Raw genomic sequence first — 14,095 nt, 5'->3', positions numbered from 1 at the left:
CCGCATCGCCGCCCCCGTCGTGCCCCGGCACGTCGCCGCCCCCCATCGTCTTGCCTCGCCGTCGTCGTCGCCCCGTTGTGAGCTCTCCCCCCTCTCCCCCTCCCCCTCGCCCCCGGCCACCATGGCCGCCCCTCCCCGAGCCCACACACACATTTTCTTAAGTTAATTAGTATATATGTATTTTTGTATGTTTAATTAGTTTAGATGTTTTAGATTATTATTTTTTCACTAGTATATATGTATGAATGCATGTTAGATGGATATAATTAGTGTTTAATTAGTATGGAATTTTGTATATAATGTTGTTTTTCTGTTTTTAATGGATGTATAGAAGTTGCTTTTTTTGTTTTTAGTGTTAGATGCTTAATTAGTGTTTCTTTTTCTTTTTTAATTTTATACAATGTTGTATATCCTAGTATAGAAAAATTTGCATATAAAAAAGTTGCATAGGAAAAAGTTGCTCAAAATTTCCTAATAAAATGACATTGCATATATAGGAATTTATTCATAAGAATTTGTTATCGACGTCAACGATGCCCGGCCCGCATCCTCGCCGTCGACCCGTTCGCGACGACGTCCTGCTTCAGAGGACCCATGTCCGGGACTGGGCTCCGCCGGGCTGGCATTGGGAGGTGCGACCTTCAGGGGCGCGCCGCTTGGTGAGGAACCCGGCCCCGGGTCCCGTCGTCGACCTTGAGCTCCTTTGGTGGCGTTCGTGTGGGCCACTTTTGGTGCAGAGGGAGCCGGACCCGCCGGAGGTGGTACGTCGTCGTGTCAGGGAGGAGGACGAGCACGTCAGTCGCGACATGGCTGCTATGGACGTCAGGTTCTCCAATACCTGGCAGGTTCTTCGGGGATCTCACCCGAGCTATGATCCTGTGATGGTTCCTTCTCTTTGGGTGTCCACCACCCGCGCCTCAGGAACCGCGAGTGAACTAGATTATTCTGTAGTATTCGATCTTTATTAGCCAGCTAGCTAGCTAGCTAGTGATGTATTCGATATATATTCCAGACGATGCATCCGAGATTATATATATTATTCGAGACGATGTATTCGAGATTATATATATTATTCGATAATATTCAAGACGATGTATTCGAGATTATATTCGATGATGCATATTATGTACTTTGATTCAGTTTTTCCGTATTGATTGCATGCATACTTTGAATACTAAATTGTTTTATATTTCTTCTGGATTAGTTAAATAAAAGCGATGGCGGACAATACCGGCAGAGAAGGAGAAGAGGCCTTGTTCGAGATCATAAGCTCCCCTGGTCGGCCAGATGATCAGAATGAAGAAGATGACGGCTCCCAATATCTGAACAATACCGGGGAGGGTGATATGATATTCGATCGTGATGACCGAATTGATGAAGTCCAGAACTATGATTATGATGACTAAGAAAATGTTGATCTTGAAATTAGAACAAAGACCGGCGAGGTATATTTATATAAGCAGGCATCTGGTGATCATCACATGTTTTAAATGATTTGAAGATATATTAACCAATTGATCTTTCTTCTTTCAGCCCTCCGGATCGAGCAAATCTGACAACAGGACAGTGAGAGGCCCGAACAAAAAGTTGAAGCCGGGCGTAAAGCACAACATCGATGCCATCAAAACTGATGGCAAACCAATCTTGCCCAAGAAGAATGCGAACAAGTTCGTTCGTCAGTGCGGAGTTCTTGTGAAGGACCAATTCCCTATCTCCGCGCAAGAATGGAAAAAGCCAGCAAAGGAATGTCCAAATCTTACTTGGGTCGATGACAGAGCAAAAGATCTGCTTTGGCAATCTCTCATGGAACATTTCACCCTACCAGATCATTTCACAGATGCAGATGTGCAGAAAGTGAAGGCCGCTACTCTTAGGAAGATGGCAGTTGCATTCAACAACCACAAGAAATCTGTATAGGCCAAGTACGTCGAAGGAGGAAATAAGACTCCAGAATTCAAGGGAACACTGGAGAAGCAGAGAGAGCACTGGGCCGATTTTGTGAAATTCAAGGAATCGAAATTAGCTAAGGAACGGTCGAGAGTAAACAAGGCCAATGCCGCAAAAAAGGAGCAGCTCCATAAGCTGGGGCCAGGTAGGTACGCGGTGGCAATGCCTAAGTGGGATGAGTCTAAGCAAAAGATGATGGATGCAGAGGTCACTCCAGTTACTAAGAGCTGGCCCCCCAGGGTCCGGACTTGGTTCTATGCACATGGGGGGCGTTGGACCCGAAGATATGCAAGGTTTCGAAGAGGGCAAGTCTTAAAGGAGTCGAAGATAAGATACTTGATGCAATAGAAGAGGCTCGAACGGGGGTGTTCACGCCCAACAGAGAGAACGACGAGCTTACGCGCGCCCTGAGAAATCCTGAACACTCGGGAAGAACACGAGGCAAAGGCGTTGTTCCGTGGTATGAGGGGTTTAAGGACTGGAACGGCGACAACAGAAGTCGTGCGAGAAGGAAGATGGAGGAGGAGAAGAAGAGGAAGCTGGAGGAGGAGCAGAGGAAGCAGGAAGCAGAACGCCTTAAAGGCCTAGAATCAAAGCACGCGGAGTTGGCACTCCAATTCCAGCGGCAACAAATCGACTCACTTAGCCAAGAAAGGGGGTCTTAGCAGTGGCAGCAGCTAGCGGATAATCCAGCATTGGATAGCACCGTCCCATCAATGCCGAGAAGCAGCGTGGGTTCCGCCTCGGGCGAGGCACAGTTGCTGGATAGATACCCTGTGGATGACATCATGGAGAGTACTAATTGTGAGCTACACTTCAAAATGAAGAACATATCCATGAAGGTGGCGGACGCCGTTGCTTATACAAATTCCCCCGAAGCAACCTTCCATTGCAACTCGATTCCAGCTGGCTATGCTCATGTCCGGGTTGATGAAGTGGTGGACCAGTATTCGGGGCTAGAGCTTGACATTCCTAGAGGTGACGAGGAGCACACACTGGGAGAGGCCAAACATCATATCATCCTATGGAGAAAGGATTGCATCATCTTTCCAAGGCCACCGACACCGCGTCAGCCGACTCCTCCTCGAAGTCCGCCACCGCGTCAGCAATCTCCCGCTCCTCCAAGTGATCATCAGCCGCCGCCTCAGCACAGTCCTGCTCCTTCAAGTCCGCCAACGCATCAGGCCACTCCTCCTCCTCCAAGTCCGGCACCGCGTCAGGCCACTCCTGCTCCGAGTCCGGCACCGCGTCAGCCCACTCCTCCTCCTCCAAGTCCGGCACCGCGTCAGCCCACTCCTCCTCCTCCAAGTCTGGCACCGCGTCAGCCCACTTCTCCTCCAAGTCAGCCACGTCATCAGTCTCCGCTGCCAACTCAGCAACAGCGGAAGAGAGCCGCCGCAGCTATGGTGCGTAGCGCTACAAGTCGAGGTAGTACAGGAGGTACAGGCGGAGGCAAGCAATTTCAATATGGTCCAAGCCTCGTGCCTCTTCTGCAGAGGCCTTACGACATGACCGAGGAGCAAAACGCAGCCATAGTGAAGGCCCAAGTGGACGCCCATTTTTTTACCGAAACCGGCACCGCCGCCAAGGGAGAAAGTGCCTGGGGATAAGATTGACCACTTTATTCATATGGCTAGAGCACCAGCTCCTAAGCCTGTTGACTCAGACTATGAGAGCCAAATCAGGAAGGCACATCGAGCATGACTACAGAAGGACTCGAGCTCGAGCTCGAGCCAAGCAGCTGGCAAAAAATGCGGGAAAACCGTTCCACAGCTGGGAGAACAGGCGGCACAATCGATCCCCCCGCTTGTTGTACCAACACATGAGAGTACCGACGCCGGTCAGCTGGTAAAAACCGATGAGCATAGAAGGCAGGCTGAAATGCTCGGTATCCTGTTGGACAACTCCTCGAGATTGAGACCATGTCTCCGCTTAGAGAGGAGGACATAAAACGGAAATATGTCCGCGGCGAACCTTTGGTCGAGCCTGAGGAGGTCAAGAACCTCCCAACGAGAATGTATGAATTGCATGATTGGTACATGAAAATTACCAAGAGTTCCAATCGAGAGTCCCTCATGGTGAACGTCAAGGAAGAGCATTACTTCCATCAGCTAGCTCTGTCCGTTGAGTATTCAGAACTATTTCAGTTATTCAATCAAGACGCACTCGACAAATCTCTTGTCAGTTGCTATTGTCTGTAAGTGATTTCTTTCTGTAATTGAAGTCTCAAGCTAGCTGTAGTGCTCATTGATCGATCATAACATGTAATTATCCTCACTATATTCTTTTCTGTGGTATTATGCAGGATGAAGATGTATGAAATGAAAAAAGATGGACGCTATGGCATTGGGTTCATTGACCCAAATACCATTAATGAAGACACATGGAAAATGGAATATTATAAAAAAATGTAGAGAAAAACATGCTAGAGTTCTTGAAGCGCCTCAATACCAATGAAGATATACTACTTCCTTACAACTTCCTGTGAGTCACACTGTCTTGTACTACAAATTCTGTTTTTGCTTACTTAATTAAGTGTATAGGGTTTAGGGTATAGTTGATGAGTGTTATGCACATGCCCGCTTAACTAAGACATGCAAACGTGTGCGCATGCAGTTACCACTGGATCTTGTTAATCATTAAAGTTGAAGAAGGAAAAGTTGAAGTACTGGACTCACTACTTAAAAAACAAAGTGACTACTCAATCTTGAAGGGGATAGTCGACAGGTAATTTCAATCATTATTAACTATATGTCGGCCTCTTTAGTTCGTCATTTCCTGATATCAACTATTTAATAACTCCTTTATTCATTTTCTTTGCCGACGGGCAGGGCTTGGGAAAAGTTCATCAGCGTGACTCCAGGCAAATGGCAAAAAATCTGTTTTGGTATCGACCCAAGGTAAGTAATTAAGTAGTACTAGCTAGCTACCATCTCTTCAATTATTGTTTCAATACCATTATAATTATCATGCTTGATTAATTATTGTCTGATTAAATTCTATTTTTGTAAAGACCCTGAAGCAGGCGGCGGGGACTGAACTGTGTGCATACTACATTTGCGAGAACATTCGCATGCTGGCGTCCGAAAGGAGCAGATCTGATAGACAGCTATGGGTAGGTCTGCCAGAAAACTATTCACAATTTTTACGTCATTATCGATATCTAATCACACAACTAATACATGCATATTGATCTCCTTTTGAAAAGTTCAATGAGATGCGGGAGAAGCTCCTACCAACGGAGCGCATACGAGCACTTCAAGAGGAAATAGCGGGATTTTTTCTCGACCAGGTCATAGATCCCAAAAGATAATACCATTACCCGCTACCGCCCCCATGAACCACTCCCAATTGTCATCGTGCTCCGAAGGCACCAAGGCAAATGCCACTGGCTACGAAGCCAACATGTAGGAGAAATTGTATATACGTAATTGTATATATATACATGTGTATGTGTGAATGGTAGTGGTTGTGAGACATTCGATATAAAATAGTATATGAACATATTTAAAATAATAAAATAGTATATATATAGTACCACATGGTAGTATATGAGATATGTTGGGTAACTACCACCGGGTGGTAGGATGGATATATATATATATATATATATATATATATATATATATATATATATATATATATATATATATATATGGATTGACTATTCATCACCCTGGGTGAGGAATAGTTATTCTTCATCCCCCTCTATTTTACTATCAACGCACCGTAATTTTACGTTCCGTAAGTTTTGTCTTATTTCCGACGTAAAAAGAGACCGTAAGAAAATATATAATCGTTGTAAAAAATATTTTCTGTTATGTAAAATTACAAACGTAAACAATAGTGTAAGATACACATAAACTGCAAATTTTTCTTGTCTTATGATCTATTTATATATATGCATAACGTGTACAATATGTAGTATCGTAAAATACCAGCAAACGAAAAAGAATTAAATGGAAAACACAAAATTAAAGGAAAAAAAAATCATTAACCCAAAAACCACCAAACATTTTAGTACCGGTTGGTGTTACAAACCGGTACTAAAGGGCTCCCTGCCCCCGGCGCTGGCTCGTGCCACGTGGTGGCCCTTTAGCGGCGGTTCGTGCAGAACCGGTACTAAAGGGGGGGGACCTTTAGTCCCCACCCTTTAGTGCCGGTTGCAGAACCGGCACTAAAGGGCCTTACGAACCAGTGCTATAGCCCGGTTCTGCACTAGTGTCTCTCTCTCTCTACAAAATCTTCTCAGCATCCGTGCCAATCTCTCACCTGTTGCATGGCGTATGACGGAGGAGAGGAAGAGGTAGGCGGTTGCCAGCCTTGGGAAGACGTGAAAGACGTGCGTAGCAGCATAACAGAGAGAGACGGGAGTAACTGCGGCCACGCGTGGGAGCGAACGTAAAGGAGGGGCAAAGTTGGAAAGAACTGCCAAAACACGCCAATACGCAGAGCATTACGGGAAAAATGGATTTTTCTTAAGTGCAGACTAAAAAGGACCGGAGGGAGTAGCATTTTTAGTCAGAATGGTTGTAGCATATGTTGTGATTGCTGGTAGTACTGTCGCAACATTTTTCATTGCCTTTTACAGCATTCAGCCATGCCGCTTGCAACACCACAACTACGCCGACGTAACTCGATTGAAATTTCATGAAGTCTCAGTCGACTGAGTTGTCGACTGAGTTTTAGACAGACGTGTATCGTCTCTAGCATAATTATGAACGGGAGCTAGCAATCCGGACCATATTGAAAAGGTTCCTAAGACACAGCATGGAAGAGTCAAAATATTCAAAAGCGAGGTCCAATAATGAAGTGTTGGTGGTCCAGCAGGCAAGAATAGTCATGCATGTGGCTCACCCCTTCTTGTGGGCACTACGGCTATTCAAAACCTCCAAGAATAATAAAGTCATCGGTAATACTTTTTATTACCTTAAAATGGAGCATGAAGCTGATACAAACGCAATAAATACACACCCGGATTCTACATAGTTAGGATGCATACAACCAACACCAATGTGCACACACAAATAAACACGCCGACAAATAGCAAAGTCATACAAGACCAAATCTATGCAGTGAGGAAAAGGAAAAATCAACCAACTACATCAACGACCATCTCCGCACCAACGATCTCTTGACACCATAAAGACAACAAGGTTCTTCGGTAGCAACACCTGAAAAGTAAACGACACTCAAGCTCCGCCGTCACTGGATCCACCACCAAAGGCCAGATTCTAAGTTTTCACCCTCAGAAACAAGTCTGAACATATCTGAGCAATGCTGATTCCCGCAGCTACATGTGCTGGGTCAGAAGTCCCTCCCCCGCTGCCGCACAACCATATCCTCCATGTCCATAGATTGCTTCTCATGTCACTTGCCTTGATCGAATCCTATTCACCAAAACCATGCCCCGGACCGTCGCGGCCTTCACCGACCGAGAAATTGGATCTTTTGCCCCACTTTACTTCTCCATTGGATCATTTGCCCCCCCCCCCCGAGAGGCTACCGGGTGGGGCCCGGGGCCACTGTCATTGAGACAATCAAAGGGCAAATCATCCAACCCCTTGTAAAGTGGGGCAAATCCACTGTTGGGTGGTCACGACCTCTGGCGCTTGCACGGATCCAAACGCTCCAACTCCACACACACAACCATGGCTAGAGAAGGAGCCCGGCAAGACAGGCACCATGGCGAGATGTGATCATGCCCAACGCTGCAGGCCGTCGTTGCACACCAAGTCAACGCCACACCAGAGGCGGATCTGGCGAGTGCGCTGCAAATCGACGAGGTGGAAGACAACCATAGGTTATGGGGAGGGAACAAAGGGATAGCAAGGGGAGCCATCGTCAACACCGATTGCTTCTCCGGCGACGGTGGGTCGGCTGGGGTGGCGGCGGCGAGCTTGGTGGCATCCAAAGCCGCCCGTGCGAGCGACCCGGGGGGCCGGAGACGGTCTCGACCAGCAGAGCTAGACATAACTTCAACGCCATAAAATTGGGTTGCTGACAATGTGAAGAGTCGGCAAACAACAATAGCTATCCCAACAATGCGGTTCGCAGTATCTTTGATCCTGTAACGAAACCTAAGCAATATTGCGACTGAAATCGAGGGCATCTCAAAAATAAAATGCACATAAAGATAATGCGCAAGGTACCATTCAAAGTCACTACTGCATTTCATACGATAGATCTGTGGCATAAGGCAACCGAGTGCAACGGCACACCAAACCACTGACAGCGTACAAGGTATGGCCTCAAGCCAACGGACATTATTACAGAGAAGATTACTTAGCAGTCTGCTGGTTCATACTGACCCCTAGTCTAGACGCAGAACAAGATCACTCTGATCGCACATAGTAGCAGCAGTAGTAGACACGCCTCTTATGCTTCAGCGTACCTGTATTCACAGTTCAAAAGGGTAACCGATAAGACAGTCGCGTTAACGAAAGATACTATCAATGCCCAAGAGAATACACGACGACCACTCACCCCAGTTCGGAGAGCCTGAGGTGTGCCTCCTTGTAGTCCTCAAAGAAAGCCTTCTCGTCCTATCAGAATTAACGGGAAAATAATAATCAGCATCCTGGTGCTGCTTATATCTACTACAACCAGTGAAGTGGACGCTGATGGGAGACATACCGCAGCATATTTCTCCACAAGAGGGCGAAAGACAGGGTCAGTCAGCAGGGTTTTGTCACTTGGAAGCTGAAGAAGCCCCTCTTTGTCACCACTCAGAAGCTCCCTGTAGTAACATAAATACAGATTCACTATGTAATCACCAACAAATGTCGTGCGCCGAGTGCGGGGAAATCAAGGTACTAGTGAACCACTTACGTGAAGTAAGAGTTGTCAAACTTCAAAGGGTTCCTTGTCCAGGGTCCCTCAAAGCCAGACCTCTCCTTGTGGCACCTTCCCTATAGAAAAAGAAAAACACAAGAAAACAATGTCAATGCATGCATACAACGATCCAGGTATATAATATGAAAGCAGATTGAGCAAATGTGCAAACTAACCAGGGTGTGGCCACCAGAGAGGGCAACAATATCCTGATCACTCAAGCCCATCTGCTTGCCGAAGACTTGCCTTAGGTGGTCAGAACCTGGGTGAACGGTAAGGAATGGAAATCATTAGTGAAAGTAAAAGGTACTTTCATGCACATACACACCATGTCACAATTGCTAAAGGGGAAAACTAGCATAGACTGGACTGCGCAAATTGTATACATGTACTACATAATTAATACTTCATATATGTGTGAAACAGAATATGGTTCAACTGCGTAGTTTAAGGAAGAAGCCTTCTATAGTGAGCAAACGGATATTGGAAATAAGTAAGCAATCAAAGCATGATTTCCATTTACAATTGTTTCACAACAGTATTAATTATAAATATTTGTTCCATAGTGAATACGTCTTTTCTATAGTTAGAAAAATGTTGTGAGGGTTAGAATGGTACCCTTGGTAGCATCAGGGAGGCGACCCTCAGGTGGGGGCTGAGGCTTGTCCTGTAAAAGGCACATGTTAAGTTTAAAATGTGCTCAGCTAAACAATTGCAAAAAAAAACTATAACCAAGAGCACTCAGTGCTCATCAATTATCACATATCACAGCATAAGTATCATAACTTGGTCTTCCCGACTGCACGCAAAAAAAGTTCTAACTAGAATAAAAATAAGATTAATTTTGTTTGCTTGGCCCTTTCTATTTCATTGAAGCCTGTAATGGCATTACCATCAGGAACATAGCAACCACATCCTTCTAGAGTTATTCGTGGCAGGAAGCTCAGCATAATTCTACTACGATTTTGGTGAATGCTTGACAAAAATGTGAGCCAACAAGAACTAATACCTAGACTAGAAAGATTGCATATACAGAATGAGAACTGAATGCCACAATACGTGATGTACAATAAACATTACAGTAACTAATTAATTGTCGTACACTAGAGGATATTATAGCTCTAGATGTGAGATAGCAAGCACATCAAGTCAAGACAGCACAAACATTGCCGCCCACCAAAACCACTAATTAGGCCGAGCGTCAGGATCATACAACTCCGTGGTGTTCCACGAAATAATAAAAATATAGGTGGTGTCAAACAAATTAGCCGCCGGACATAGACTAATGTAGTCGCTTGTACCAAGAGCCACCAACCCAAACACGAAATCACATGCTGACAAGAATACTTCTAGTTAAAGCCTTAAACACTCGGCACCACCAACCTACCCACACTGTCCCCTGGACTAAAACCCTGAGGAAAATGCAAAGTTAACCAAGGTTAAGAAATATCACCTCCCTCCCTGGGTGGAAGGGGATCACGGGCCCACCGGACACCTCCACCGCGACAACTCCCGCAAGCTGCACGCAGGAGAAATGAATCATCAGAAACCACATTCAGTGGACCGAATGGGTACTGTCAACCAGATCTGACCGAACTCGCGTCGAACCTGGTAGAGATCAGCGTAGGAGATGGTGGGGATCTCCTCCTTGATGGGCTCGAGCATCCGCACGGCGATGTCCAGGCCCGCGTTGGCGGCGTGCGCCTGCTCCGCCGGCTTCTTCATCGTCCCGAACGGGCCGCCTGTCTTGGACGACACGTCGAAGGTCCCAGCGGAGTGCCACCTGCGCGACGACAACAGATCAGGCCATGAAAAAGGCAAAAAAAAAAAAACTCCGTCGATAATCCGAACGCGCGCGGGTAGGAGAGGGGGGGCGCTTACGCGAGGCGGAGCATGAGCGGGGAGCAGTTCTTCTCGGCGATGAGGGCGCGGAGCTTTTGCCTGGCCTTCTCGACGGCCTCCTGGTACTCGGCGCTGACAACGGGGTAGGTCTTCGCCATGGCTGCCGCGGCTGAGACTCCGATCAGGAGGGGAGGGCAGGAGAAGGCGAGGGGGAAGTGAAGAAAAAGACAGCGAGGTGGATGGGGCGAATGGAAGCCACGCTCCCCCGGGGGTTTATATCGCCGGCGCAGGGGTCAAGGGAAGGTTCTGGGAGGGCGCCTCTCGGCCGTCGATCTTGGGCGATCCGGCGGTGGGGGCGGCGGTCCATTTGGACGCGCGTGACAGGCACGCGAGCAGTGATGGCCAAGTGGGGGGTAGGAGGGAATCGGCCGTGCAGTTACGATTTTGTCCCTGCTTTGCGGCGAAAGGAGGAAGGTGGTGCGGCTGTTTTGGTCATTTCGCCGGGAGCCCCGCGGTCTTCGTCTGCGAGTAGCGGCGACGGTTCACGGCTTCACGGGCTGGTGGGACACGTGGCGTGAGCCGGTTGGTACGGGCGCGGCTGGAGTGGACCCGGGTCCGTCGTTGCTGCCTCCGGTAACGCACGCTGCCCCGCTATCCCCGGCCCAGCCTTGCTCGGGAAGTGTGCCTGGCCTCATCCATCCGCGTCGGCCTCCCAGCAATTTCGTTTCAGCTTCTATTTCCTTTCTTTTTTTTCTTTTTCTCTTGTATGCAGATTAGTGCACGTGAGCTTGAGAAGACTACCGGTGCATGTGCGTCGTCGTCTTTGGCGAACTACGAACGTGAGCGTGAGCGTGAGCGTGAGAAGACTACCAATGGTGTGTACGCGGTGCCGCTGCGACCGATCCGTTTCGCATGGTCTAATTTTTCATCTTCGTTAGCCCATATAGAATGCAGATGAATGATGCCTCTTGGTGGATCCGTTTCTCATTGTGAAGCTTGGCCTCATCTGTCCCGTCTCTCCGTAGTAGCCGCTGGTTCCTACCCTACGATAGCAGTACACTTGTTGGCATAGCTGTCGAAACCCCCGGCCAAGACGTTTAATGCTATGACGTTGATCGTCTTGGCCTGGCGATCACTGAAAAAACTCGTCTGCTTGACCGGAAGTTGGGTCTAAACGAGCATGGTGACGGTCTCAGACATAAAACCCGTTCCAGACTTGGTCAGGCAGAGAGCCTCCGAGCAAGAGGTGGTATGAGCATCTACAGTAGCACCCAAAACCCGCTCAAACATCCGGACGGACTGACCGGTCATGAAAAAATGACCCAGACGAACTCCTCATATGGGCCTCAAACACCTGGATTGATTGGCGCCCCTTATGTCCAGACCAAATTTAGGACGGATATAGGGCGTCCGGACACGTCCGTCACGTTGGACTGACAATTGGGTCCTACACAGAATCGTCCGGAAACCCGGCAGTCCGATGGACGTTTCCTTCGGTGGGTGATGTGAACGTCGCGTAGCGCCGCCCCGACTCACCGTTCGAGGCCAAATTCGGCTATTTAAGCAGGCCGACGTCGCCCAGCCCTAGCCACATCCACCTCGTCCCTCTTCGCGTCGCCAACCCGAGCCCATCCACCTCCTCTCTCCCGCTCTTCCCACGCTCTCCGGCTTCGCCATGGTTCGGCAAAAAGATAGCCACGTATGCTATGCTCACGCCGGAGCGCCGGTACGAGAGGGCTGCCTCCGGAGAGCCGGATGAGGAGGGCGGAGAGGAGTAGCAACCGGCTCCGATGGCGGTGGCGGATCCGGAGGAGGATGAGGCACAACAGCAGGAGGAGGAGCTGGTGCCGGCTCCGGGCTTCAACATAGAGGCTGCAGAGGCAAAGTTCGCGGTTGCCCAAGCGGACAAGATGACGAAGCAGCAGGCCATCCTGGAGTCCATCCAGGATAAGGCCTATGTGGAGGCCAACCGGCAATTCATCCCGCAGGAGCGGGCGGCAACCGACGCGCTTTTCGTCGAACTTGAGGCGAAGGCTGAAGAGTCGGAGCTGCGGCTGCCGCCCATGTACCTGGAGCCGGGCACGGAAATAGTGAACACCTTTGATGAGGATTAGGGTAGCATAGTTTGTTTGATCTACGTAGAACGTGGATGTGCGTGTGCATGCTTTTGTATGAATTTAATGTTTCTAGTATGATGCATTCGGGTGCAGATGAGCAAATTTGAAGCGTGACCCTGCGGACGTGTCTGATAACGTTGGCGGACCTTTGAGGAGTTGGATTTGCTGTTCGCGGTTGTAGATGCTCCTGCTCTCTGTGTGCACTAAGCCACTAACTAAACAGTCCACCTACGACTAAACAAAACAGAGAATACTACAGGACAAGTGGTTCATTATCAAAGAAACATACGAGATAGTGCACTACTGCAGCAATCAACCGATGACCACCAAAGGAAAACGAATAATGACCGTGTCAATCAAATTCGTGTCCTTTCTGGCTCGGAAGATGGTAAAAGCACTAAAGCAGGGAATCAAGGGGGAAAGCGCTGGCCAGGGAATAAGGAAAAACACAAAAGCTGGGGAATCAGAGAAAGGGAATTGACTGTTTAGGCGAGCCACGGGACCTTGTTCGACCCGGCGGCCAAGCGTAACTCGTCGGTGCGGAAGCATCTTCACCTACCGCATCAAAGGCGCCCGCGCAGACGCGACAGGGAGTAATGGCCGCGCGGCGGAGCATCGTGTGAACCTGACGCGGACGCGCCGAATATCCTATCGCGCCATGCCGGCGGCGATGCCTGAGCCTCTCGCGGTCGCGCTCGGACGGCTTGACGCAGTTTGCTGTTTGCCCCCGCCGGCGGCAAAATATTTTTATCGTTCTCCGGTTACGTGCTTTGATCGACCACGCACGGCACATGGTATTGCTACAATGCTTTGGTGCCTCTTTACTCCGTATTTCCAATGGTATTGCCGGTGTTTCATGGGCACTTCTTGAGCATGCGAACTGCAAGGAGGAGTTGCAGCTTGACTTTAAGTTGGGAGAAGATTGTATACTGGCCGGGGTATATGGACATTTTCAGTGGATCGAAACAAATTATTAGGCACCAAGTGAACGAATTTTAATACGGTTTTGTTACATCTCACTCAAGTGAGATTTAGCAAAGTCTCCGTCACGTCTATTGCCATTGATGCAGACGATTTTACGATTTATGCGCACGTGTGTATTTCCGCTACGTTGTAAGAGCATTTACAACTGACTTTGAAAATTCCGGCCCACTATACGTCAGAACGATGAGACGGGACGGTGGAAGTGGACCCGATGAGGAACTCGGGGTGATGGGAACGGGCGCTCGCGCGGCACGCCCAAACCCTAGCTCAGTACTCCGGTCTCGAAGACAATCTGGCCACTGGGTGGAGGGCAGACTGCTGGAGGGCACCAATGAACGGTAATCCGCAAGAGTGTTGGCGCGTAGCTGGGC

At 48.5% G+C, this 14,095-nt stretch overlaps 1 protein-coding gene across 1 annotated transcript; it reads right to left on the bottom strand.

The window, feature by feature from the left end:
- Window positions 1-8,096: 8,096 nt before the first annotated feature.
- LOC109757934 (L-ascorbate peroxidase 1, cytosolic) lies at window positions 8,097-10,940 on the bottom strand. Its single transcript, XM_020316778.4, has 9 exons — window positions 10,663-10,940; window positions 10,390-10,564; window positions 10,235-10,300; window positions 9,400-9,448; window positions 8,958-9,043; window positions 8,779-8,858; window positions 8,584-8,686; window positions 8,434-8,492; window positions 8,097-8,341 (listed from the first exon to the last, which is right to left on the bottom strand). Exons 1-9 carry the CDS (start codon window positions 10,779-10,781, stop codon window positions 8,326-8,328), a joined length of 753 nt encoding a protein of 250 aa, XP_020172367.1. The 5' UTR covers window positions 10,782-10,940; the 3' UTR covers window positions 8,097-8,325.
- Between the last annotated feature and the right edge of the window lie 3,155 nt (window positions 10,941-14,095).

This window comes from Aegilops tauschii, chromosome 4 (assembly GCF_002575655.3).
Source record: "Aegilops tauschii subsp. strangulata cultivar AL8/78 chromosome 4, Aet v6.0, whole genome shotgun sequence".
Lineage (NCBI taxonomy): Eukaryota > Viridiplantae > Streptophyta > Magnoliopsida > Poales > Poaceae > Aegilops > Aegilops tauschii.
The sequence above is the reverse complement of the archived record's forward strand: the minus strand, read 5'-3'. Positions and strand labels throughout refer to the sequence as shown.

What these genes read in the sequence shown, in the direction of transcription:
- LOC109757934 (XM_020316778.4), bottom strand. Translation starts at nt 10,781, where the DNA reads ATGGCGAAGACCTACCCCGTTGTCAGCGCCGAGTACCAGGAGGCCGTC. An exon ending in CCGCTCATGCTCCGCCTCGC is followed by an intron (nt 10,565 to 10,662) that starts GTAAGCGCCCCC and finishes GTCGTCGCGCAG; the next exon opens with GTGGCACTCCGCTGGGACCT. An exon ending in TTTGACAACTCTTACTTCAC is followed by an intron (nt 8,687 to 8,778) that starts GTAAGTGGTTCA and finishes ATGTTACTACAG; the next exon opens with GGAGCTTCTGAGTGGTGACA.